The sequence below is a fragment of the Aquarana catesbeiana genome, linkage group LG01 (genome assembly GCF_042186555.1).
Source record: "Aquarana catesbeiana isolate 2022-GZ linkage group LG01, ASM4218655v1, whole genome shotgun sequence".
NCBI classification, from domain to species: Eukaryota; Metazoa; Chordata; class Amphibia; order Anura; family Ranidae; genus Aquarana; species Aquarana catesbeiana.
The window spans coordinates 653189639-653216960 of NC_133324.1; the positions used below are offsets into that span (position 1 = coordinate 653189639).

Here is a 27322-nt window from a genome sequence, read left to right on the forward strand (position 1 = left end):
GTCAGTCAAGTACTGGGTGTCCGCCTGAGACGGTAGGCAGCTGAATCTGGGCATCTTAAATGCCTCCAACCCGGAAGTTCAACGGCGGAAACAGCCGCCGCGATTACTTCCAGGTCCGGTCCTCCACTGTGCGCATGCGCATTTACTACAGCTACGATAGGTAAAAATTTCCTTGCCATCATAAATTTTCTTTTCGTCAGCTCTGTGTGCTTCTTATCTCCCTTATTAGGTACATTGGGACATCTGCTTCACTCCACTCCCTCTTTCTTCCCCCCCCCCTCCACCCTTTTTCCTTTCTACCAATTTCCTTTTTTCCCCCCTTCCCCCCCCCTTCCCCTCTTCCCCATCCCCCTCTTTTTCCCTTCCTTTTTTTCCCCCTTTTTTTCCTTCCCCTCCCCCTCCTCCCTTCTCTCTTCCCCTCCTTTCCTTCCATTACCTTTCTCTTTCCCCTCCTTGTCCCTCCTTTTCCCCCCCCCCTTCCTTTCCTCTCTGTCTTTCCCCCCCCCCTCTCTCTCCTCCCCAACAACCCAAACCCCCCCCCTCCACCCCTCCCCCCTCTCTTATCCTGTCCCATCCCTCCCCCCCTTTTCTCCTTTCTCCCTCTTTTCCTCCCTTCTTCTCCCTCCCTTCCTCCCCTCTTTTCCCCCCTTCCCCCCCCCCTTTTTTTCTCCCCTTTTTTCCCACCCACCCGTCTTGGCTTTGATTCTTGGTTACTTTATTCCCCCTGTTTTTACCTTCCCTCACTTTAATTTTGGCACTCCCGGGTGATTTTCTAAATAGAACATACTATATACAAAAAAGATTTTACCCTATTGAATTTTTTACAATAGTACTACCCCAATCTGCCTCCCTGGCCCGCCCCCGGGAGAACGCCTCTTGAGGGCGTCTCACAGTATCGCTCCAGAGAACCTTCAAGGTTATAATTTGGTGAGTGCAATTTTAAAATTCAGAGTATGTTCTCCAATATCAATTGTGTATCCCTTGCAAATTATTTATGTATTTTTACTTGTCATGTTGATACTGTACTGTGTTTCCTTATAGACTATATACTATCAGACGCCTCCTGAAGAAGCGGCTGTGACCGCGAAACTGTAGAGGTCACGTCTGCAAGTATCACATTATATAACCTCTGTCCATGAATCTGTGTGGGCATTAAATATACCAAATTAGTATCAACAATGCTGTAAACAATTATTATTGTTTGTGTATGTTAAATCATGAATATGTACAATACATGTCCTTCACAGGACTTTTTATCATTATTATTTTTGAAATAAAATTATGTATTTTTAAACAAGGTTTTTTTTTCTCATGGTACCGCAATAGTCCTTTTTTTTCCCTGAAAGAGGCAGGACCCTATTGGAGAGGTACCTGCTCTGGTTCCTCTTTCAACTTCATTTCTTGGTCTAGCTGGTGAAGAAGTTGTACCTGAGGACCTGCGAGATAAGGATGTCCCTTTTCTTCCATTTCTTGGAATTGTGTTTCTTCCACCTTCCCTGATGATCTTAAATATTACCCAACCAGTCATTAGATCAACAGTCATCAGAAAGGCATGAGAATGCAAAGCCCTCTGCTCATGAGATTGTCACTTTCACAAGGAGACATGGTGTGGAACAATGCATAATAAGCCAATAAAGAGGAAAAGATTCAGTTGCAAGGAGAGCCCAGGCAACACTGGTGACTAACTAGTTCCTTGTCCTCTGCTTGCCTTTTTGAGCACAGCGTACACAGTACAATCATCTTTAAGTGTATGAAACAATTACTACATTCTTATCTATTGCACATATTTTCTTTTTCTAAATTAGGTAAAAAAAGTAATGAATCGCATCTACCACCAGAATTATAGAATACATGAAAAGACAGTGAGGACATCTGCAGCAAATATAATACTGAACAGCAACCCTACATACATGGAAGTAAAAAACCTACTTCTTTCTATTGGCCAACTTCCACTAGAAATGAACAAGTACATGCTCTCTGTGTTCCAAGATATCCTTCATTTCCAGATGCCTGCCAGGTACCAAAGACCACAGGGAAGCAATGGATCAATGCTAGCATAGGCATTGATGATTATTCAGGCTTAGTTGCTATGGATTATTGCATTTTGTACTACTTTAATAGATTGTATGTCAGAGCAAAATTTTAAAAAAATACATCTTTGCAATACATGCACATTTCCCTATGTTGTATCCCTTTAAAGATTGTGCAAATACAGAAAAATACCTGTTGATGTGCCAGAAATGCACAGCTACTAAGTGCTGTTGTGGACTGACTACACAAATCACTCTAACAACACATAGGCCTTTTTCTGACATTTGTTGTTTACAAGTAAAAATCGGTATTTTTTACTAGAAAATTACTTATAACCCCCAAATATTTTATATATATATTTAGCAGCGAACTTAGAGAATGAAATGGCAGTCATTGCAATATTTTATGTCACATTGTACTTGCACATCGGTCTTTCAAACGCATTTTTTTAAAATACACTTTAATGGGTTAAAAAAAAACCACAACAGTAAAGTAAGCCCAATTTTTTGTATAATGTGAAAGACGATGTTAGGTTGACCTAACATGTCTTTCTTTAAAATTGTGCACGCTCGTGGAATGGCGACAAACTTCAGTACTTAAAAATCTCCATAGGCAACGTTTTACATTTTTTTACAGGTTGCCTGTTTAGAGTTACAGAGGAGGTCTTTACGCTACAATTATTACAATTATAATTATTACTCTTACTGTAACCATCACGATGATAACGCACATGTGTGTTTTGAATATCGTTTACATATGCAGGCACGACTTGTGAATGTATGCATTCGCTTCTGTGCGTGAGCTCGGAGGGATGGGGCGCTTTAACAAATTTTTTTCTTATTATTTATTTTACTTTTTATTTACTTTTTTTTTTTTTTTTTTTAAACTGTCCCTTTCTTTTTTTTTTTTTGTATCACTTTTATTCCTATTATGATAATAAAAAAAACAGGAGATATCCATTACCATTTACCCCCAAATGAAAGCCCCATTTGTCAAGAAAAAAACAAGGTATAATTCACCTGGATGCACAAAGTAGTTGTACGGTTTTACTAACACATGCCAAAGTTGCAAAATTGTACTTAGTCATTAAAGTGGTGGCAGAAGGTTTTTATCTTAATGCATTCTATGTGCAGCATCTCCCCTCAGCCCCCTAATACTTAACTGAGCCCATCTAGATCCAGCGATGTTGCAGGAGCGTCTCGGCTGCCCGGGAGTCCCCTCCTCATCGGCTGAGACAGCAGCGTGGGGCCATTGGTTACCGCTGTTGTCAATTAAAGTCAGTCAGCAAATGTGGAGAGAAAGGTGGTGGGACCAGGCCATGGCTTCATTTCTGATTGGACACAGGGAGCTGCGACTCGGCTCAGGTGCCCCCATAGCAATGTGCTTGCTGTGGGGGCACTCAACAGGAGGGAGAAGCCAGGAGCACCAAATAAGGACCCGAGCAGAGGATAGGGGCTGCTCTGTGCAAAACCATTACACAGAGCAGGTAAGTATAACATGTTTGTTATTTTTAACTTAAAAAGACACAGGACAGCTATGAATTTCATGTGTTTGCACTAACTGAACAGATAAAACAAAATGTTTTCATTTTTTTATTGGTGAATGTATTTTTAGGGATTACATACACTTTCAGTAAGCCTGGATAGGATTGGCATATTTTGATTTTTGATTCTAAACCCACTTCATTGACCTAAGGTCGGTTCACACTGGTGCGCTGCATTATGACAGCCCATTAATTAGAATGGGCTGCAAAGCACACTGGACCTTGGAAAAAGTCCTGCTCGCCCAACCCTTTTTTTTTTGTGTCATTTTTTTTCTGTTACTTGAATTAGATATTGAGTGCTCGCACTACTTTTTCAAAACGCACCACACCAAACTGCATGGTACTGCGGTACCGTTAACAATACATTGTCACCTGCATGCAGATCACATGGGCAACGTGTTCCCTGCGGTGCAGATAAGGCGCATTCTAGTGTAAACCGACCCTGGCTTTTATAGTTTTGGTCTTTAACAAGGACTGTAGAACCACAAGTTTGGATTTTAAGAGTTTGTGCTTCCCTATTTAGATTTCTGTTTAATCCTCTAGTTACATTGATGCAACGTTTGAGTTTTATAGCCTCTTTTCTGATCCAGTAACCCCATCTTGAAGGGATCACTCTTTGAAGTTGGAAGAATTACCAGTAGACCAATTAAAGTAACACATGAAATGCTGTAAAACCTAATTTTTAAAGGATGTTTAAAGTTCCTTATTATATAATGGAATTGCTTGCACATTCTGAGCTGACTTATTGTTTTCTTTTAGTAAACTTATTCGTGAAGTTTTGAAGGATATGAAAATTCATAACTATGACCGCTTCTCAAAACCTGGCTCCTCATCTGCCTATTCTGGATATATAACACGTATGTGTCATTTTTAACTTTGGTGCCTTTTTTTTAAATTGTGTGGATTGGCAAAAAAAATCAGCACATCTCCCCATTGCATGCACATTTCCCCAACTGCATGCACATTTCCCCCACTGCAAGTAGAGAAAATATATTTTGATCCTGGAAGAAATCCAATAAGCTTCTAACTTCCTGTAGTGAACTGACAACACACTTCCTGTCCTACGGGGCCAATGCTACTCCTCCATAGGTACTGTACAGTGGGTGGGTGTTGTCACCATAGGGTAGGATGTGTGTTACTGGTAGGATCACCAGGTGTAAATAAAATAAAAACATTCTGAAAAAAAACTAATACAGACACCACATCTAAGAACTTGTAAGTTGCAATATAATAAGCTTTTGTTTTTGGGTACACTTTAATGGTAATATGTTCATACAACATATTTTCAGCAACATATTTTGGGTATTTGGGCATATAAGGGCATTTAAAAGTATTTACATTTTCATATAACCTGCTTAACTGTGGCTCTAGATCAGTGGTCTCCAAACTACAGCCCAGGGGGCAGATATGGCCCTTTGCCTGCCTTCATCCAGCCCTTGGGACACTATTCCTTCCACTGACACAAATGATATGGCAGCATTTCTTCTACTGATACCAACAATGGGGCAATATTCCTCTCACTTAAACCAATCATGACGTTTGGGCATTTTCTACTCCCACTGGCCACAGTTCAGCCCGCTTAAAGCGTGAAGGACAATAAACTGGCCCTTTGGAAAGTTTGGAGACCCCGGATCTAGATTATGAATTATATAACTGAAGAACTTTTACCACAGTTATTTTTCATAGAAACCACCTTAGTGATGTGGAATCAACCCATTCTGGTCCTCATAATAAAATTCAACCCTTCTACTTATCTGTGAATAAGGACCAAGAAAGGCAGCACCAGTATTACAATGTATTCCACATGTGTTGCAAGTTGCTTACCTAATCCTAGCTTTGCATATGCTTCCATATTTAACAGATCACCAATAGAACTGGAAAGGTTTCTTGGAGGAAGGGGAAGGAATTGTTATCTTGCACCAAATGCCATCTTATTCATGGCTTTAATAGTGGTTATCTGGTTGTTGAAGCGTTTGTTGAACTATTCAATGGCCATCATCCCTAGTTTATTAAACTGGTAGTGCTGCATTTATCGCTGCCAAAGATAACACTCTCAAAAGTACTCTTTCCAACATGTTGTACAGTATTGTACAAAGCACTCTGTATTAAAAAGTCTGTGGACACATGAAAGTATAATTTCGTAATTGGTAATTATTAAAAAATTATCTTGTAATTGATCTAAATAATCATTTAATAATATAATATAATGGTAAGTATATGTGTGTATATATATATATATATATATATATATATATATATATATATATATATAAATGGAATATGTTAATTTTAATGTTGCTTATTAGCTTTTAATTTTGGTAGCTTCTAAATAAATATCCTCATTCATTCAGGTGGCCCTGACTCCTCGGCAACATATAGTCTTGACATCCTCTACTCTGGTTCAGGCATCCTAAGAAGAAGCAACATGGATACCTTTGCCTATTCCAAAAATACAGAACTGCATGCCATTCAGGTAATTAGGAGCATAAACAATTTAATTATCAACTACAAATACCCTGGTAAGTATGCTTGCTGATTCTGTGTGGTGTCCTTTAGGCCTTGTCCTGAAGACTGAGAACTTCCTTCAAGATGTGTTGCCTGACATGTTATATTTCATGCTAAATTAGCACCTCAACAGCTGAAATGCATCCCAGGACCTTGAGAACTGTATGTGTAACAGGAGAATAACAGAAGGAAATACACCTGTGTAATATAACAGATGGCTTCCCTTGCTTTTTATTTTTTTATTTATCCTGTTTTTACTACAAATTAATATTTATATTCTGCACACAGTGGACCCTTTAAGGTGACTGTATTGAAAATCTTGGCCAATGTAGGTAATTCTTAGGTCTATCATAACAATACAGAACCAATGCTAAACAGAATTGTGGTCCATGAATGGATCAAGACCCTTTCCTGTGTATTTACTTCCATTTACATATTGTGGGTGCTTTAATTTGTATAAAAGTTTTCTTAACACTATGAAAGCAACTCAAACAAAAAAAAGTAAAAAAGCTGGTGGAAAAGAAAATGAATATACTGCATCTCAAAGTGGTCCACAGAACATAAATATGCATTGGGGCTAATTTAGTAAAACTGAAGAAAGGGAAATAAGACCAATATTAAGGTCTGTTGTCAGTAGCAGCCAATTAAGTATAACCAATTTCGTAAGGGAAAATAAAACAAGAATTCTGTCTGGTTGTTATGGTCAACATATCTACTTTTGTGCTCATTATCTTTTCTCTAGTTGTTATGAATCTGCCTTACTTACCTTCTTGCATCATGCTTCTTGCATACTACCTGCATCATAAAGCAAGGTGCACTGAATAATTGATTACCTTTAGAATGCATAAGCCCCTGAGGGGAAAAAGTTAAGTACTGTAAAAAGTAAGTTCTGAAATTCTACAGTCTCTGGTTAGTCCTCTCAAAAGTTATATTTTAGTTATAGATTAAACATATTGGTCTGAGTCACTGCCTGATTCGTTATATGTCTTGTGTACTCTAGCAGCAAGATCGCTGTCAGGTCACCTGAGACCAGGTGACAGATGCACTCCGTAGGAGTCGGAAGTGCACCGCTAAGATAGTGGACCCTAGGACTGACTGCTGCGTATAGTACCCAGGGAGGTTCAGGAAGCAGGCCTACTGGATCACTAACACAGATCCCAGTGGGAGCTAGAGCATAGATTGCCCAGGGCGCGGAGTCTAAGAGCCAGCAGGTGTTCACCAGAGCCTCTAGTGGTGAGGATGGACTGCGCTGCAGTCTGGCTCCAGGTCACGGCCCCTAGGGTCTTACAGCCCACGCTCACGGTAGACTACAGGAGAAGGAAGCAGCAGGCTGGAGCAGCAAGGATAGTAAAGGGATAAGGCAGAAGTCAGGGCGACTAGCAGACAGGAACAACAGAGTACATGCCAAAGGTTCAGGGTCACAGGCAAACAGGGATAGTCGGGGACACGCCAAAAGGTCAGGGTCACAAGCAGACAGGAATAGTCAGGAACACGACAAGGTCGGTAACAGAGACAAACAAAGAGCACACGGCAAGCAGGAAACAGGAAGCCAAACACACAATGAATACACAATGGTTGATCAGCACCGTTTACTTGCAGTGCACAGGTTAATATAGGGTTCCCTGATAGGGCCTGGGGTGGGGCCATGCTTAAAGGAGAGGTTATAAAAACAGCCAGGTGAGAGTGGCTGGCCTCTTAGTCTGAACACATGAGGAGAGGTAAGCAGAAAGAGAAAGATTACTGCATAACCATGACAATCGCCCTACAATAATTCCTGACTCTCCTCCTGCCCACTCTGTTTTTTGTTTTTTTTTGGGGGGGTTGATGCCCTTTGTTGTGGATTCCAGACCTTCCTATGGCATTTTTTTGAAAATGAAATACATAGAACATCCAACAAGGAGACTGGGGCATCCTTATAATGACCACAGCAGGTATGCAGACCAAGATCAAGTGCAGAGATCATACCTACAGAGTTGCAGAGAGATATACAGTACAATATTATCAGGTGGTTTAACTCTTTAGCATCTTTGGAAACTTTGAAATATCACTTGTGGTTGGTCTAGCCCTTTAGTAAAGGGAAATATGGTATCATAATAAAGGCTAATGCCGCGTACACACGGTCGGACTTTTCGTCTACAAAAGTCCAACGGACGCTGACGGACTAAAGCTGGCTGGTAATCCGATCGTGTGTGGGCTTCTCCGGACTTTCAACGGACTTTTTTAGCCTCAAATCCGACGGACTTTAGATTTGAAACATGCTTCAAATCTTTACGTCGTAAGTACGACGGACCCCGAAATCCGCTCGTCTGTGTGCTAGTCCGACGGACAAAAACCCATGCTAGGGCAGCTATTGGCTACTGGCTATGAACTTCCTTATTTTAGTCCGGTGTACGTCATCACGTACGAATCCGTCGGACTTTTGTGTGGTCGTGTGTAGGCAAGTCCGTTCGTAAGAAAGTCTGCCGCAAGTCCGCCGAAGGTACGTCGGAAGTCTGTCGGACAGGCTGTCGGACTTTTGTAGACGAAAAGTCCGACCGTGTGTACGCGGCATTAGGATTTAAATGATATTATGAAAGTTTTTGACAGTGGCCAGATATAGGAATTCTCTATGTTCAGGATATCATCCAATTAGCTGCTGAAACCACATGCATGTTCTTCATACATGCACTAGTAATAAGCCACGTAAATTACTTTACATGTTCACTGTTATGATCATGCAGAATTGTGATAGAGTATTCCGCACTGTTAGTCAATCCTACATCAAATACTATTATAATATTTTTCAGCCCAATACTATTTATTTTATTATAGGTTGTTATTGAAGCACAAGGACTTGAATCGCTAATAGCTGCAACTGCTGATGAAGGAGAGGAAGACTTGGAGTCCTTTGCCGGAATGTCAGCCATCTTGTTTGATGTCCAGCTTCGCCCTGTAACCTTTTTCCAGGGTTATAGTGATTTAATGTCAAAAATGTTTTCAGCAACCGGTGACCCAATAAATGTAGTGAAAGGACTGGTGCTTCTAACAGACCATTCTGAGGTAATAATGCACACAAATTTGCATTACTTAATTTTTGTGTATATGTCTAAGTTCTAAGTGTGAAAAAACTTGTAATACATCTGTGTTATTTCTATACCTACACACTGATGATTAAGTATACATTTCCAGCACTTACTAAATGTCATCTCATACTGCATTCCATAATGCTATCCCCCTTCACACATGCCTAGGTTTTGCAAGCATACGTGTTTTCACTCTACATCTCACATTAGCTCACACAACACCTCACAGTATTGCATATCACCACTCCAGCAACCCTGACCTGCAGTCTGTCAAATATATTTGAGGTGGAATTGTATTATTATGATTATCGCCTTAGTTATTTTATTAAGCAGCCCACATCAGCCACACTAGTTTTCTATTCCATAAAAGATATTTTAGTGCTGTATCTAGTGCTAGGACAAGGTCATTCAGTGCCCAAGGTGAAGATGCCAAACTGCACTGATGAATGAGGCAGTGTGGTAAATAAAATTTTCAAGAAGGCTTAAAATTGTGGCTGTTGGAATATACAAACATTGACTGCATCTCCTTGAAGACAATTTTCCGCCCAGATTCTTTGATTTTTTTTAGTCATCAATGGTCACTTTAGGCTCACATTTGAGCTGATTTAATAGTAATCAGCCAAAATTGAAGCCATGCATAGCCAGCATTAAGCCTCGGTAGGGGCATACTGTAGGGCAATATTTTTTAAACACAGCCCTCAGGGTCTGATTACATTTCATCAGTTGTGGAAAAACTGCTCACTGGCTCCATAGCAAACACCACCTTCCTGCAGGTCTAGAGGGTGGGGGCAGTTATGGCAAAGCTTTACTATAGGTCAGAGATAGACAGCTTTTGCTTACTTGGTGTACACAAACTTTGGCCTGCTAGGGGTCTGCCTAGTGTAACATATCAGTTCCAGGTGTGTCATTCAGTTGATTGAGTATTAGATGAACCATTCATAACTATTAATCGGCAAATTTGCCTGGGTTTAATCTGCTAAGGGTTTGGCCAGTCTTGTGCAAAGTTTGGCAAATTCACTGAAGTCTATAGGAGGCAAATCCTGTTGTTAAATTCTTACCATTTCTAGGGCTAATAGGCAAACACCTGTAAAAAAAAAAAGGTATGGAAAGCTGGGCATTGTCATGGTGAACATGTATCAATGTGAAAAAAAAGATAGCATACAGCAGAGAGAAGGTTTTTTATACGGCTTCAAGGGCAACATTGAAAATACACACATCTTTAAAATAACATGCTTGGGGGATGCCTTAAAGCTTTACGTGGTATGCAATACAATTTTTACAGCATACACTGAGCTGGCTGTGGAATTAATTTTTTTTTTACAGTTTAGTTTGGCTCTGCATAAAGCAACCAGAAGAATTAACATACAACACATGATACAGCAGTGTACAATTGGCAAGTAGCAGGATTTTTTTTAACTAGTGATCAAAGTTCAAAATGTACTATAGACAAGGAATACAGGCTAGTATTTTCTTACAAGAATTAGGATGCCTCAGATAATACAGTAGTGTAAACTTAGCCATCAGCAGGACAACTTTAAGAAGCAAAGCTAGGCCCAAATTTACTAGAGAAAGGCACAGGCTGGGGTTCTACTACAAGAATTAAGACACAGAAGTGTAAAACTGGCCAGCAGTATTCCTTTTATTTATTTTATAGGGATAAGGGGTTCAGTAAAGTGAATATTATAATATTAGGTGGTTTAACTGCACACTGTTTTTGCACTTTGCTTTCTTTTCTTTCAAGCCTAGCAGCATGTTGCTGACAGAAGGTAGCTCCAATTAGAATAAAAAATATACCCCTCCCCAAATGAATGAATCCCAAAATACCACCCCCTGAAATAAAAGGCCCTTTTTTTAAATCAACTACAAATAAAATGACCTCAAATAAACTTCAAATGAATTAAAATAAGGAATTAAATAATATACAAAAACAAAAAAAAATAGTTTTAAAAACAAAAAAGGACAGCAAATGAGTTGTAAGAACTTGCAATCAGAATTAAATTAGAGTTTCCTATCTGATAACATTTATCAGCTTTATCTATGCTTTCCCTGCAATAGGTGAAATGCACTACTATGGATCCCCCCCAACTTTTTTAAAGTGAAGTGCTTAAACAAAAGCCCACTTACTGCCCCTTCTCAGCTTTCTGGACACAGGTTAAAAAACATGCGGTGCGTTATGATTTAAAAATATTTTTCCAATCTAAAAATCTTGAACGTGCAATATTTGTTTTAAACTATGGTGGCAAACCTGAACTTTGTCCCTAACTATAACATGGAGTTATCAGGTCCAGCAAAATATACGCTTTTAATAAAAATAATCTTTTGGAGTTAACTGGCTGTCCCCAGTGAAACTGTTCCATAGCATTCTCTGGCATGCTAACCATATCCATGTGCTCAGTTTTACTCTTAGGCATTGGAGAAATGTGTGCAGATTGGGACTATGAAAAGTATTTCTTTGGAACAAAGGCTGATGGCCCCAGGAAGTCATGGCCCCAGTCTTGTGTAAACTGAGGTTTATAGTGAGTAACCAAGAGATAATCCATTATATCAAAGCAATTATAGCAATTTATGGACATTTGGGCCTGATTCACACCTATGCATTTTTAGTGCTTTTTGCAGATTTGCACTACAGTCCATTTAACATGGTTTCCTATGGAACAAGTTCTGTAGTGCACATCTGCAAAATGCAAAAAGCACTAAAAATGCATAGGTGTGAATCCAGCCTTAGGCCTGATCCACACCAATGCAGGTTGCAGTTTGCATATTGCAGGTGCATTTTGCGTTTTTCAATACACGCTTTTGATCCATTGAAGTCTTTGGAACCAAAAACCAGAAAAAAGTCCCTGGCCCTTTCCATAAAATGTACAGATGTGAACTACATCCGTAGGAAACCATGTTAAATAGAATGTAGTGTGTTGCTGCAAAACTGAAAATTCACTAAAAAATGCATAGGTGTGAACCAGGCCTCAATGGAGCCAGTTCACACAGGTTTGGGGTGGCCGCAGGGCAGATTGCAATAGGGTCCTGTGCATGTTTGGGTCCGGTTAAGGTGTGAATTTAGGCAAAAATTCAGACCTCAATCGCACCTGAACCAGTGAACAGACATGCACCGAACCCCAGGCACAAACCTGAGGCCACACATATGTGAACCCAGCCTTAGGCTGGATTCACACCTGTGCATTAGTGCTTTTTGCATATTGCAGATTTGCACTACAGTCAATTTATCATGGTTTCCTATGGAACACGTTCTGTAGTGCAAATCTGCAAAATGCAAAAAGCACTAAAAATGCATAGATGTGAATCCAGCCTTAAAGTCATTATACCACAACATTTAATGAGATCTGACAGATGCAGACAAAAGAAGGTAAAAGTTGTGTGTCACTATACTATATAACTTAAAACTTTACTTTAGTCTAATATTACTTTAAACTATAAACACAATCAAATGTTTTCATTGAAACCTTTATTCCTCTAACTGAAACCATCCAACATATAACAAAAGGTGTCCCAATGTCACTTTATATATGTACGTGCAGACATTAAGCTCAATTCACAAAGCTAACACACAAGGATAAGGAAACTTACTGTAAATAAAGGTATTTTCAGTTGAGCACAGTAAAATTCAAAAACTACAATAACATGGCTAAAAACAGCCTTAGGCTGGTGTTAAAGCTTTGTGAATTAAACCTGTTGTCTCTCATAGTTCATCATGGACCTTGCATCCACGCAACTTCTTAAATCAAGGAAACTATCACTGTTTTTCACATTCCTCATTAATTTTAATCCAGCTTTGTATGTTGTGTACCATATGCAGTTCTTGAATTCTATAGCCAATGGCTCAGTTACAGCCATGCAGACCCCAACATATAATGTTAATGCTTTCCTTTTGTGCGTTTGGCCCACATTACATACAACCTCCATCGAGCCGTTAAAACAAATTCTGAAATCAACATCTAGACAGCATTATTAAATCGGAGAAGCCTTGTTTACATTCTCATCCATAGGGTACAAAAGAATATGCACAAAAATGTAAATGTTGCAGATTTCAACAATAGCCCAGCCACAGCTATTTTTTTTTCCTTGTCAAAAGAAGTTTATTGAGTATACAATGTTATAAAGATATATAAAGTAAGATTACAAGGATCTATAAAGTAAGCTCATTGTTTTACAGTAGGGTTTATATAGGTAAATATCATGAAATTTCAAATATTAAACATTGGGTTCACGTAAACCTAAATTAAAGATATATATCATTTCCTTAGTTACTTTTGTAGGTATTTAAATGATTTATACCTACTATACATATTGTTTACAAGTAGAGTGTATATAGGTCAAATAAATTCTGATAATGAGCTTTAATCGTAAGGTGGAGAAAAGGAAAGAGAAAGAAGAAAAAGGGTTGAAAGGTAGAGGTATGGTCCACAAGGTTGTCCCGCTCGTCAGTTTATTATTCTTTTTTAGTTCTCTTTGAAGCCTTAGAATGGGTGTCTCTCAGCTATTTTTTTTTAAATCCCAAAGTTTGTTTTTTAATCCCTGCAGTTATAAATATATGCTTAAGACCTGGTTCACACCTATACATTTTTTAGTGTGTTTTCAGTTTTGCAGAAATATACTACATTCCATTTAACATGGTTTCCTATGAATGTAGTTCACATCTGTGCATTTTATGGAAAGGACCAGGGATTTTTTTTCTGGTTTTTGGTTCTATAGACTTCAATGGATCAAAAATGTGTATTGAAAAACGCAAACCTGCATAGCTGTGAATCATCCGGTCACACTCGCATGTCATGTGAATTGGATGTGGGGAAACCAGCCTGAGGCCTGATTCACACCTATGCATTTTTAGTGCCTTTTTCATTTTGCAGATTGGCACTACAGAACATGTTCCATAGGAAACCGTGTTAAATGGACTGTAGTGCAAATCTGCAAAATGTAAAAAGCACTAAAAATGCATAGGTGTGAATCAGGCCTAAAATATTTTCTTAGATGAAATAAGGCTGAATATAATGACAAACATATTGCAGAGTGTTCATGTTGTCCATGTGGAATTGCAGAATGAATAGATGCACATAGTTGCAGTAATACATGTCAGGTATTAGGAACATTGTTTTTTTCAGTGTGTTTGTGCAGTAGAAGAAATATAGATGATCAGCACATTGATTTTTTTGTGAAATATGAGCAGTATTTTGCAATATTATAGTAACAAGTTTAAGATTCCCTCCCCCATCTTTCCCAATAATACTGACACTGTGCTATTACTTTCTTAGACTATTCAGCTGCAGTCTGGGCTACAGGCCAGTGTAGAGTTCCAGGGTGGACTGGCCATTGATATCTCAGGGGGAATGGATTTCAGCCTGTGGTATCGAGAATCCAAAACCAGTGTTAATAACCGGTAAGATACCCTGTTATCATGCTCAGTATAAAACAGATATCTGCCTGAATTCCAAAGCATACATTTTTTTTTTTAATAGGCATAACATTGCGAAAAAGCCATCGGTCTTATTTAACAAATCAGAGAAAAGTGCAGTTGTGTATTGAAAGAAATTAACCAGTAAAACATTTAATCAATTCAGAGTAGTTGGGACAATGAGAAATGATGCTGACTTGCTGTAATGGAGTAGCGTTCTTTATACATTGCATTTTAGCCTCACCAAGCAAAGGCCTATGTGCTCATGTGCCTAATTTCTTGGACACAGTTTATAAAACTGTATTAAATAATACTCCTAAATAACTCTGCAGTTACATATAACTCAGTTCAATTTTGTGTCAGTTATATTGGAGAACATTTATAAGTTGAACTTGTGTATTTTTATCAACCTTATGAGCTATGGAATTATGTGACCTGGAACATTAAAGCAAATCTAAACCCAAAAACAGAAATTACCTTTATTACAATTTTTCAGTCCTTAGGTGTGTTGTGGTTGCATTCGTTTTCTTTTTTCAGATTTTCCCTCTAGTTTCACCTAGCAATTGCAATAACATACTTTCTATCCAAGGGCAGTTACATTTTTTCACTACACTGTATCTATGGAGGGAGACATAGCTGTGACACAGGTTACCTTTCTGATTTACAAACACATCTTCCTCTCTTCATCTCCATTACATTGGGGGTGGAAGAATTTGTCGCTTACAGATGAAAGCTCAGAAGGAAGATAAAATGTTTTTTGCGTTCAGTTTAATTCACAAAAAAGATGCAAAAGATTCAAGGACACTGCAGTATTGCCAAGATCAACCTTCTGTACTAAAGCCTTGAGAGATGAAATGTATTGAATTTTGGTTATTGGGTTTTGATATCCTTTAAACCTGATTTCTTGATGGTCATTACTGCTGCTGAACTTTGAATATATGCTTATTCATTAAATGCTCATTGTTAAGCCATCAGTGACACTGTCGCATTTAGATATGTATGCAAAGGCTTCCCTTATGGGGCAAAAAGACAACACAGCCTTTCCAGCCTCCTGGTCATTTGTGAAAAACGAAACAGCCGCACACTAATGATGCAGAGATAATCAAGACTTTACACTTAGGAACATAATGCATAGAATCTTGTGATTATGTTAAGATTTTGAAACATTGGTGTAAGTGCATATGGATTAAGTATTACCTAGTTGTACTCACTTACCATCTCTATGACAAAGCCCAGTGTGGTAAATGTGTTAGATGGGTGGTGATCAATTAAACCGTATTTATTCAAACGCCATCAGTGTGTGGAAGTTTCCTTTTTTCCTCTGGTCTGCTTGGCACATGGATGGCTCAATTTCATCTTGGCACCAGTCTCATGGGACTCATGCTTTGGATTAGAGAATGCTTGTATGTTGTCCTGGCCAGTTGTTCTAAATTTGGTAAATCATATAGCCGTTCAATTTAGCAAGAAACCTTCATCAGAAGCACAACCATGAACAGGAGCATCGGCCCCCACTAAGTAACCCTACATTTTATTAAGTACCTCTGACTTCTTAGCCTTTTTTGGATAAACAAGAGAGAGGATAGAACTGTTGTTTCTCCTTAATGCGTATTTCCCTGCATTTCCTGACTCAGGAAACACAACAGGAAGTGAACATCAATCTTCTCAAAATGAGGGAAAATCCTTCCTCTACCAGTTATCACCAAAACAGGTGTATCCATTGGAAGACATCCCTCTTACTCAGGTTCTGGTGACAACTTTAGATTCCCTCTCTTTCTACCTACTGATTGCAGTGATCCTCGGGACAAATAGGTTATAACCACCCAAGTTCTGGCATTTAGGCAGATGAATGACAGGGGAAATATCTTGAATACTATAGGTAGTAGGCTTAATCTTGGCTAGAAGTCATGTTCCTGTGTACAACCTAGACACAGGGATAAATCTGAAGACCTACACAGGTAATTGCAGACTCCACAGGGTACCTCTACTTCAGCTCTGTTGTTACGTCAGATACGTTTTATGCCATGTAAAGTTCTCCATCAGCAGTTTTGGATGAGCTGATCATTTTTTTAAATAACTATGTTTTGTGTGTTTATGAAGACAAGGCTGTTGTTTATTCATGACACCTTGCCATATTTTCAGATTTCCTTCAACACTAATCAACCATGTTTATGTTCCTACAGTGGGGCTATAGTCATCACAGGCAACATTACTGTTGATTCAGGGTTTGCAAATGCTGGCATGGAAACCCGCTTGGAAACTGAGTCTTCCTTTAATTTTATTACAACAGTGAAGTTTTCATCATATCCATTTTTGGTGTGTATGCAAATGGATAAAGGAACATTCCCATTCAGGTAATATTTTACTTTCTAATAATAGATAGATAGATAGATAGATAGATAGATAGATAGATAGATAGATAGATAGATAGATAGATAGATAGATAGAAATGTTATCCAGGGTGCGTTCACAGGATTCACAGCTGAAAAGGTAAGTATTTATAATAAGACATTAATTAATAATAAGACATTTATTTTAGTAACAGAGTAACTTTAAGGCAACTTTACAAGACTGTAAGAATTATGTATACAAGGTTAAGTGTAATGCCGCGTACACACGATCGGAATTTCCGACAGGAAATGTTCGATATGAACTCATTGTCGGAAAGTCCGATTGTGTGTATGCTCCATCAAACTTTTGCTGTCGGAATTTCCGCACACAAATGTTTGAGAGCAGGTTCTTAAATTTTCCGACAACAAAACTTGTTGTCAGAAAGTCTGATCGTGTGTACACAAGTCCGTCGCACAAAATTTCACGCATGCTCTGAATCATGCAGAAGGCTATTGAACTGGCTATTGAACTTCCTTTTTTTCAGCTCATCGTACGTAATGTACATAACCGCGTTCTTGACGTTCAGATTTTCCGACAACATTTTGTGTGACAGTGTGTATGCAAGACAAGTTTGGCCCAACATCCTTCGGAAGAAAATCCACGGTTTTGTTGTCGGAAAATCCGATCGTGTGCAGGGCATTGGGGTGAATTCATGCTTGCGAGTACACCCACATGCGATTAGATGTGAGAACCTCATTGGTGGTTCCCATGACTAGCTGTGAGAGGCACCCCAGGGCAAATCACTCGCATGTGATTGCTGCATGAGAGATTACAAGCGAATGGCTGCAGTTAGCTGCAAGAGCCAGCAGCCTCCCATTGCTTTCAATGGGGCTGCCTCTCGCTGCTAATCATAGGAACCCCCGCCGAGGTTCTAATTGCATGTGGATTCTCAAGCATGAATGCACCCTTACATTTGACCTCGTGTACATAATTCTTCCAGTCTTGTAAAGTTACTCTGTTAATATAATAAATGTCTTATATTAATTAATACATTTCTTATATTATATAAATACCTACCTTTTCCGCTGCTGACACTGTATCCCTCTGATCTCCGCTGTAGTGAAGATAAACCCCTGACTGAACAATCTTCAGAATGCAACAATTGTAGTGTTACATCCCTGGTCTTCAGCTGGCTGGCTGTGGTTTAGTACACTGGCCTCTATATCATTGCGGTCTTGCGTGTCCTATGAGTCCTGCGGTACGCAGTGGGAAAACCAAGAAGTTGACAGTTTCGAAAATGTCAGATTCTGAGGAATCTGCAGCCCAGGTTTCTCCTCACTACAGCGAGAATCGGCAGTATGGGAAGCAGGAGAGTTGAGTGTTTTCTGTCTTTTTTGCAGAAAACACTTTATTTTAGATATTTATTTTAGCAACAGTGATGCTTTAAAGCTGAACTTCACGTAAAATCTGTTGGATATGTGGTAAGATGAGACACTGAGCTCTTGAGGAATATAGAATTAAGCTTTACTTGCACGGGAGAACAGCATATATGTGTGGGAGAACAGCATTACAGGAGAAAACAGAGAGAAAAAAAATATTTCCTGTGCAGAATATACAAGCATATAGTATCTCACAAAAGTGAGAACACCCCTCACATTTTTGTAAATATTTTATTATATTTTTTCATTTGACAACACGACAACAAGAAATTACACTTTGCTACAATGTATATTAGTAAGTGTACAGCTTGTATAACAGTGTAAGTTTTCTGTCCCCTCAAAATTACTCAGCACACAGCCATTAATGTCTAAACCGCTGGCAACAAAAGTGAGTACACCCCTAAGTGAAAATGTCCAAATTGGGCCCAATTAGCCATTTTCCCTCCCCGTTGTCATGTTAGTGTTACAAGATCTCAGGTGTGAATGGGGAGCAGGTGTGTTAAATTTGGTGTTATCGCTCTCACTGATACTGGTCACTGGAAGTTCAACATGGCACCTCATGGCAAATAACTCTGAGGATCTAAAAAAAGAATTGTTGCTCTACATAAAGATGGCCTAGGCTATAAGAAGATTTCCAAGACCCTGAAACTGAGCTGCAGCACGGTGGCCAAGACCGTACAGCAGCTTAACAGGACAGGTTCCACTCAGAACAGGCCTTGCTATGCTCAACCAAAGAAGTTGAGTGCACATGCTCAGCGTCATATCCAGAGATCGTCTTTGGGAATTAGACGTATGAGTCCTGCCAGCATTGCTGCAGAGGTTGAAGGGGTGGGGGGTCAGCCTGTCAGTGCTCAGACCATACGCCATACACTGCATCAAATTGGTCTGCATGGCTGTCGTCCCAGAAGGAAGCCTCTTATAAAGATGATGCCCAAGAAAGCCTGCAAACAGTTTGCTGAAGACAAGCAGACTAAGGATATAGATTACTGGAACCATATCCTGTGGTCTGATGAAACCAAGATAAACGTTTTTGGTTCAGATGGTGTCAAGCGTGTGTGGCGGCAACCAGTTGAGGAGTACAAAGACATGTGTCTTGCCTATGGTCAAGCATGGTGGTGGGAGTGTTATGGTCTGGGGCTGCATGAGTGCTGTTGGCACTAGGGAGCTACAGTTCATTGAGGGAACCATGAATGCCAACATGTACTGTGACATACTGAAGCAGAGCATGATCCCCTCCCTTTGGAGACTGGGCGGCAGGGCAGTATTCCAACATCATAATGACCCCAAACACACCTTCAAGATGAGCACTGCCTTACTAAAGAAGCTGAGGGTAAAGGCAATGGACTGGCCAAGCATGTCTCCAGACCTAAATACTATTGAGCATCTGTGGGGCATCCTCAAACTGAAGGTGGAGGAGCGCAAGGTCTCTAACATCCACCAGCTCCGTGATGTTGTCATGGAGGAGTGGAAGAGGACTCCAGGGGCAACTTGTGAAGCTCTGGTGAACTCCATGCACAGGAGGGTTAAGGCAGTGCTGGAAAATAATGGTGGCCACACAAAATATTGACACTTTGGGCCCAATTTGGACATTTTCACTTAGGGGTGTACTCACTTTTGTTGCCAGCAGTTTAGACATTAATGGCTGTGTGTTGAGTTATTTTGAGGAGACAGCAAATGTACACTGTTATACAAGCGGTACACTCAATACTTTACATTGTAGCAAAGTGTAATTTCTTCAGTGTTGTCACATAAAAACATTTAATAAAATATTTACAAAAATGTGAGGGGTGTACTCACTTTTCTGAGATACTATATATAAACACACAGACTCTAGTATATCACTGTGCATACTACATGCTGTTACACATCCAACAAAATCAAAAGTTACCCTTGCAGTGGGGCATTACCACACAGAACATTTACATGCTTCTGTTTGTCTAGGGGATCATAAACACCAGTCATACTTACCTTATTCCTCACCTACGCAAGTTTCCTCCCAGCTGCATGACTGGTCCCCACAGCTGCTTCTCTTCAATGCTCTGTAAATTGCTGGCACTCTGATGTCATCACACACAATGCAGAACCATAATTCCTGCATTGTAAGGCCCCTTTCACACTTATACGACTTGTCCCGCGATTTTTTCCTGCAAAATCGTATGACAAGTCATTCTCCATGATTTTCAATGACTACCATTCATATTGGCACGACTTTAAGTCGTGCTGACTTCAAAGTAGTCCCTGCACTACTTTGGTCCAACTTCCATGCGAGTTGATGTCCATAGACCTCAATGTTAAACCCTCAAGTAGCATGCAAATCGTACCTTACTTTGTAAGCACAAGCTGAGAATGGTTAATGCCAAAGTTGTGGCAAAGTCGTACAAAGTAGCACTGCTCCCAAATCGCAGCAAAATAGCGGCCGTGAAATCGCGGTAAAATTGTGCGCCTTTGAAGTCGTATAAGTGTGAAAGGGGCCTAAGAGAGGATGCAGAGGGCCTGTCTACCTGAAGCATCAGAGAGAAGAGGAGAGCGCGGGCTGCTGGGCAAATGAAGGATAAGGTAGACAAGATTGCTATTTATGGCACCCCTAAACAAAAAACAAGTATTTAATCCTTGCAGCATGGGAGAAGCCCCACAGAAATTGCAACTTTGGACTTTAAACAGAGTTCAGCTTTATAGTGCATGACATAACATTTCTAGTAGCAGGGGAATGCTGCTAATTCAAACGAATACGGCTTCTTCAGTCATGAAATGTATTAGATGTGCAGTTATGAAATTAATAATCTTTTATTGTCCCATATTTTGAATGAGTGATTATATAATTGATACCAATTTGCAGGCGGTATGTCACAAAATACGAAAGACTACCCTGCGGTAAATCGTATGTGTCTCGGAAAGGAAAAGTACATAATGTTGCAGGTTCTGAGCTTCCTCTTCATCAAGAGAACTCCAACATGTGCAGAGAAGTTTTTGCAGAGCAAGATTCCTCAGACAGCTGGTTCTGAAGGTTACCAGATACATTCCATTTTGCTGAACCAGTGGCTCTCACTGGAGGGTTGTGTATGTACTGTATGTGTTTAGTGCATACATCAAGTTTACATATTTACATGTATTTAAGTCATTTGTAAAGTGTTAAACAATAAAGAAATTGTTAACGGTTACGATGTGCACTAAAATTGTAGTGAGTGTTCTGTGTTTATTCCCTGCAATACTGTAGCCATATTAGTGCATTACAGCTGAGCTGTGATACCTTTTTTATTTGCATTAACGGCTAAATTGTCACAACATGCTTTCTTCTAAGCCTAAGCTTCAGCCTTGGGCTTCAAAGCTAGCCCTGAAAATGTAACTGTTAGTGGAAATAAAAAAGCATCACGGGCAGTACTCAACTGACTTGCTCCCTGCAGTAGAAACATTGGTTGTGACATTTACAAGTGACCATTTTACTCCTGGCATTGTAAAGATTTAGTTGCCCTTACAAATACTGGGGCACAATAAGCAAAAGGGATGTGCAAGTAAAACTAATGGCAACTAATTAGATTCATCCTTTAAGTTTACAGAAGACAATAAAGGATACTTCCTAATCAGTCTAAAGATAACCGATTTTCAGAAGCTTAGTTATTCTGCCTTCCTAATAAACATTAAAGTGGTTCAAAATCAAAATATTTTTTACCTTAATGTGTTCCCTGCATTTAGGTAAAAAAAACTCCCCACTGCCTACCCTACCCCCCACCTACCCCTAACACTTACCTGACTTCTCTCACTGATCCAGTGCACTCCCGGAAGTAGCCCCGATCTCCTTTTCCTGGCCTCTCAAGAGGCACTGAGGCCAGTGAGAGGCTCAAGCTGCTGTCAGTCAAACTCTTGTGAGGAGAAAGCTGGGGAATGGCTTACCGGTTTTGATAGTCAAACTCCTGTAAGGAGAAAGCCGGTGCGTGGCATACCAGTGCTGTCTATTGACGCACACAGCACGGATTGGGAGCGGCACACGAGTGCCCTCATAGCACATGGCTTGCTAAGGGGGCACATAGAGGAAGAAGAAGTGGACATCGTCGGTAGGGGATCGCCAAAGAGGACTTAAGGGACTGCTCTGTTTAATATCGTTGCACAGAGCAAGTAAGTATAACCTCTTTTTTTATTTTTAACACCAGCAAATTACCTTTAGTATCACTTTAACTATTGTAATGTTGTTATGATAAAAATTTTGGTTCTTTTTTGATTAAATTGGTTTATTTAGAGCAGCCATATTTAGTATGAAATCACAAAATGTTAATGCAGTTTAAATGCTGATTCGATGCAGAAGTTTGCTGTTCCCTGCTCTATGGGCCTGTTGTAGCTAGTGCAGTGGCACCAGTAAAAGGTGAGGCTCACAAACCATTGGGTTCCTGCAAATGGCAGTCTAAGCTTTGAGTGTGTACTGGATTTCCTCTGTAATGTTATTAGGAAATGTGCTTTATATAATACAATCTTTGCTCTTTAAAAAATCAAAGACCTTATAAAAATGTACATACCACATAATCATATTCCTACTGGATATATTAGTTTTATGAAACTGAATACATCCTAATAAAAATAGTCAACTTAAGCTAGCCATAGATGGATTAAAATGTGGCCAGTTCAGCAGGGACCGGACAAAGTTCAATCCATGTGTGGGAATGCCTGTTTGACAGAAGTCAATCGTTAGACTTTTGACAAACAAGACCGTTGGAAAACGAATGTGTATTCTGACGCAGTGGTGAGTCTTGCTGTCAGAATACACTGTCTCAGCAGGGGAGGTTCCTTTATCCACCTCCCTTGAGTGGAAGGAGAAATCCGTTTGTTTTTTTCTTTGGCCCATCTATGGCCAGCTTTAGTCACTAGTATTAAAAAAAAGTATGTATCAGGTACGCCAATGTCATCACCCAAAACTTTATGAAGTGAATTTTGTTCAAATGACATACTATATATTAACTGGTCTGTAGTAAGTGTTTAATATGTTTGAATGTGTTACGCTTTAGTCTTAACTCAGTAACAGATTTATTTATAATAGAGTAACAGCAAATATTTTACATGTACCCAGCCACATTGTTGTATCTATGTATACACCATGTACATTAATAAATTATTTGCATGCAGTTTATTACTGTATTAGCAATTTGGATCGCTGCAACAGAAACACATACCTTCCTAAGTTTAACATAAACGAAAACTTGAAAATAAATTAACTTGTAAAATGTTTCTGACTCTCTTTTTCATCCTAGTTCCTGGTACAAAATCATTTAGATAATAACCTCTGTGAAGTTAGCTGATACACCTTCACATTTATGTTTTCAGTTTGTTGGTAAGGTTACCCAGGGTGGTAAATGGGGGGTAATTTTAATGCAATAATGAATAATAGTTTGGATAACAATAAAAATGTCAGTCCACTGTCTAATCAATGGTTATATTGGTCGAACTTAGAGCTTGGAAGTATGAATACTGCTGAGATTTCATTATGTAGTTAAAAAAGTTTTTTTCCAGTTATTTCATTTACATGATATCTACATGATAATTCTCAAGATTGACTATATTTTAACCTGATATTCAACCTGATTGATTAGCTTTTCTACACAACTAACTACCTAGTACATAGATTGAAAAGAAAGTACATGTCCATTAAGTTTACCCAAAAGACAAATATAAATAAACTGAAAACCTTGCATCCTCAGAAACTTAAGCTGGCCATACACTGATTGAAATTCAGCCAGTTCAGCAGGTAATGCCTGAATTTCAATCAGTGTATGGCTGTACCCCCTAAACAGAAGTTGATTGTTTGATTGACTTCTGCTGAAGAGACATATTGGAAAACGTTTCTCAGTCAGTGGCTGAGGGTCCTGCTGTCAGAATACAATGTCCCGGAGGGGGGGTTCCTCCATCCATCCAGTTCGGTGAAGGAATCTGTTAGTATAGCCAGTGTGTGAGCAAGGTGCAGCATAGTGTGGTGGGCAGTAAAAACTCAGAGTCCAAAATAGGTTGGAGCAATATATTGTGGAAAAGTTCAACACAGTATATGTGATGGAGGATCACCGGTCTTCAGACTAGAAAAGTTGTTATTGGGAGGGCAGAGCAACATTTGCCTGAAGACGGGCTTGAAGTCCTAACTTTGGGTAAATGAAAAAAGTACTTCTGAGTGCAATACTCTCCAGAATTTCCCCCACAAAAATTCCTTTCCGACACATCTTTAGTGTCTGACGTCGACTCACATATAATGATGCAGATTGCTGAGCTGATATCATCATGTCAATGCTGCTCTCAAAGAAGGTTGTTATTGGGAGGGCAGAGCAACATTTGCCTGAAGACGGGCTTGAAATCCTAACTTTGGGTAAATGAAAAAAGTACTTCTGAGTGCAATACTCTCCAGAATTTCCCCTACAAAAATTCCTTTCCGACACGTCTTTAGTGTCTGACGTCCACTATAATGATGCATATTGCTGAGCTGATATCATCATGTCAATGCTGCTCTCAAAGAAGATCTGAAGAGGAAGAGAATCACTCGAAGACATCTGAAAAAAGGAGGAGTTTAAAAAAAGAATAAAGCAGAGAGTTTTAGGGTTGGAGGGGCATCCCGAAACTAGGCTAAAATTACATAATTTTAAATGAAAAACAATGCAGTGTACTAATTGACACATATGCCTCTTTCTGGCGAGAAAGGGAGACCTAAACAGAACATAAAACAGAACAGAACATAAAACCTAAACACCATCTCATTTTAGATAATTACTTTCAGTAGGAGTTATTTTTTAATATTACAGGCTTGATTCACTAAGATTGAGGAGTTATTATTTTCACATAGTTGGTAAGGTTGAAAAAAGATACCAGTCCATCAAGTTCAACCTGTGTGGGTGTGTGTGTGTGTGTATACAAGTTTATGTCAACATTGTCAATGTACATTGCATATCCCATGTTGTGCTTGTTAGGGTGTCCATCTAATAGTTTTTTAAACTATCGATGCTTCCTGCTGATACCACTGCTTGTGGAAGAGAATTTCACATCCTTACCGCTCTGACAGTAAAGAACCCTCTGTGCAATTTCAGTGCATGGCCACGTGTCTTTTTAAATTCTGTTTCACTAAAAAGTTTTTTCCCTATGTTAGGGTCACCAGTACGGTATTTGTACATTGCTATCGTTACTCCTCTCAAGCGCCTCCTCTCCAGAGAGAATAAGTTCAATGCTTGTAGTCTTTCCCCATAGCTGAGATCCTCTAGTCCCTATATTAGCTGTGTTACTCTTCTCTGGACTCTCTCCAATTCCAGCACTTCCTTCTTGAGGACTGGTGCTCAGAACTGGACGGCATACTCAAGATGTGACCAGAGACTTGTGGAGTGGGAGGATTATTGTTTTATCTCTTGAGTGAATCCCTTTTTAATGCATGCTAATATTCTGTTGGCTTTGCTTGCAGCAGCTTGGCATTGCATGCCATTGCTGAGCCTAAAGGCTGGTACATGGGCCAAATATCGGTGGATACCAGCCGTTTCAACAGAAACCATCATGACATTCAGCCAGTGTCTAGAGTAGCCTGCCTGGCTTCTGTCGGACGGACATGCTGGAAATCAGGCAGCTTCCTTGTCAGAACACAATATCTCCTCCGTTTTTTTTTTTTAACTCAGCCCACTGGGGTTCCACTAGAGGTAGAAAATGTCATTTTAATAATAATACAAAAGCTTGCATAGCAATTTGCTATTGTATGTTTTATTAAAAGTGGGGTTTCCCTTTGAAGGCAAATGGAAATGATAGTTATTAATGTATTGATTTGCCAAAATGTGCCATAGTCTTGCTGGTATGAAGCCACAGCTGATATACTGTACATGTATCTTTATATAGACATCTTTGTGAAATCTGCCCGTGGTAAAGCCTGATGATTTCAGTGTTCATTGCAAACAACAACCATGAGGTCAGTTAACATGACAGCGCACTGGTTATTAGCTGCTGCGACAGCTGAGCATAATGAGAGTGCCTGTGGCTTTATACTTAACAGCTGTGAGCCTAAGGTAACCATTTAAAGCACAGAGACGCCATGGTAACAGGAACAACAAAACTGTTAATCTTCCAAAAATAAGGTATCATTCAATGTATGAACTGTACAACACACTATGCCAACCATACAGAAATGTGTTGTGGTCATGCTAGGACCTTTGGATTACAAACAATTTAAAAAGTCATGGTGGGATTATCACCAGGATACTTAATGTTATCTGCAAAGCCCCAGTATAGATATGAACGTTTCTTTAGTCCTCCATGAAAAAAAGACCTATTCCTTAAAAACTTTAATAAAAAAACTGAGATATTTTTATTGTATCAATGTGTTTATTTTGGGAGTGTTCTACTGTTGTTGATTATTTGTCCATGAGCCTTGTTTAAAGCTCATCTCCCAGCAAAATGTATCTCCCCTCCCTCCCACGGCCTCTAACCCATTCAGCAGGTGTCCCTTAGTCCAGAGTTTAAATTTAAAGTGTATGTAAAAATTTTAGAACTATTTATTGCATACGAACATTATACAGTGCCTTGAAAAAGTATTTATACCCCTTGAAATTTTCCACATTTTGTCATGTTACAACCAAAAATGTAAATGTATTTTTATTAGGATTTTATGTGATAGACCAACACAAAGTGGCACATAATTGTGAAGTGGAAGGAAAATGATAAATAGTTTTCACATTTTTATACAAATAAATATGTGAAAAGTGTGGCATGCATTTGTATTCAGCCCCCTGAGTCAATACTTTGTAGAACCACCTTTCACTGCAATTACAGCTGCAAGTCTTTTTGGGTATGTCTCTACCAGCTTTGCACATTCTTCTTTGCAAAATAGCTCAAGTTCTGTCAGATTGGATGGAGAGTGTCTGTGAACAGCAATTTTCAAGTCTTGCCACAGATTCTCAATTAGATTTAGGTCTGAACTTTGTCTGGGTCATTCTAACACATGAATATGCTTTGATCTAAACCATTCCATTGTAGCTCTGCTGTATGTTTAGGGTTGTTGTCCTGCTGGAAGGTGAAC

The 27322-nt window shown here is 39.3% G+C and overlaps 1 protein-coding gene across 2 annotated transcripts in view; it reads left to right on the plus strand.

Moving 5' to 3' along the window:
* The window catches only part of MTTP (microsomal triglyceride transfer protein), a 107670-nt gene extending 84149 nt beyond the window's left edge, over positions 1-23521 (plus strand). For both annotated transcript variants that reach the window (XM_073601433.1, XM_073601424.1), the window contains exons 14-20: positions 1806-2017; positions 4334-4431; positions 5926-6047; positions 8891-9118; positions 14406-14530; positions 16726-16896; positions 21149-23521. In XM_073601433.1, the coding sequence (XP_073457534.1) occupies positions 1806-2017; positions 4334-4431; positions 5926-6047; positions 8891-9118; positions 14406-14530; positions 16726-16896; positions 21149-21314 (1122 nt within the window). In that variant the 3' untranslated portion in view covers positions 21315-23521. The remainder of the gene's footprint in view (positions 1-1805; positions 2018-4333; positions 4432-5925; positions 6048-8890; positions 9119-14405; positions 14531-16725; positions 16897-21148) is intronic.
* Positions 23522-27322: the final 3801 nt, after the last annotated feature.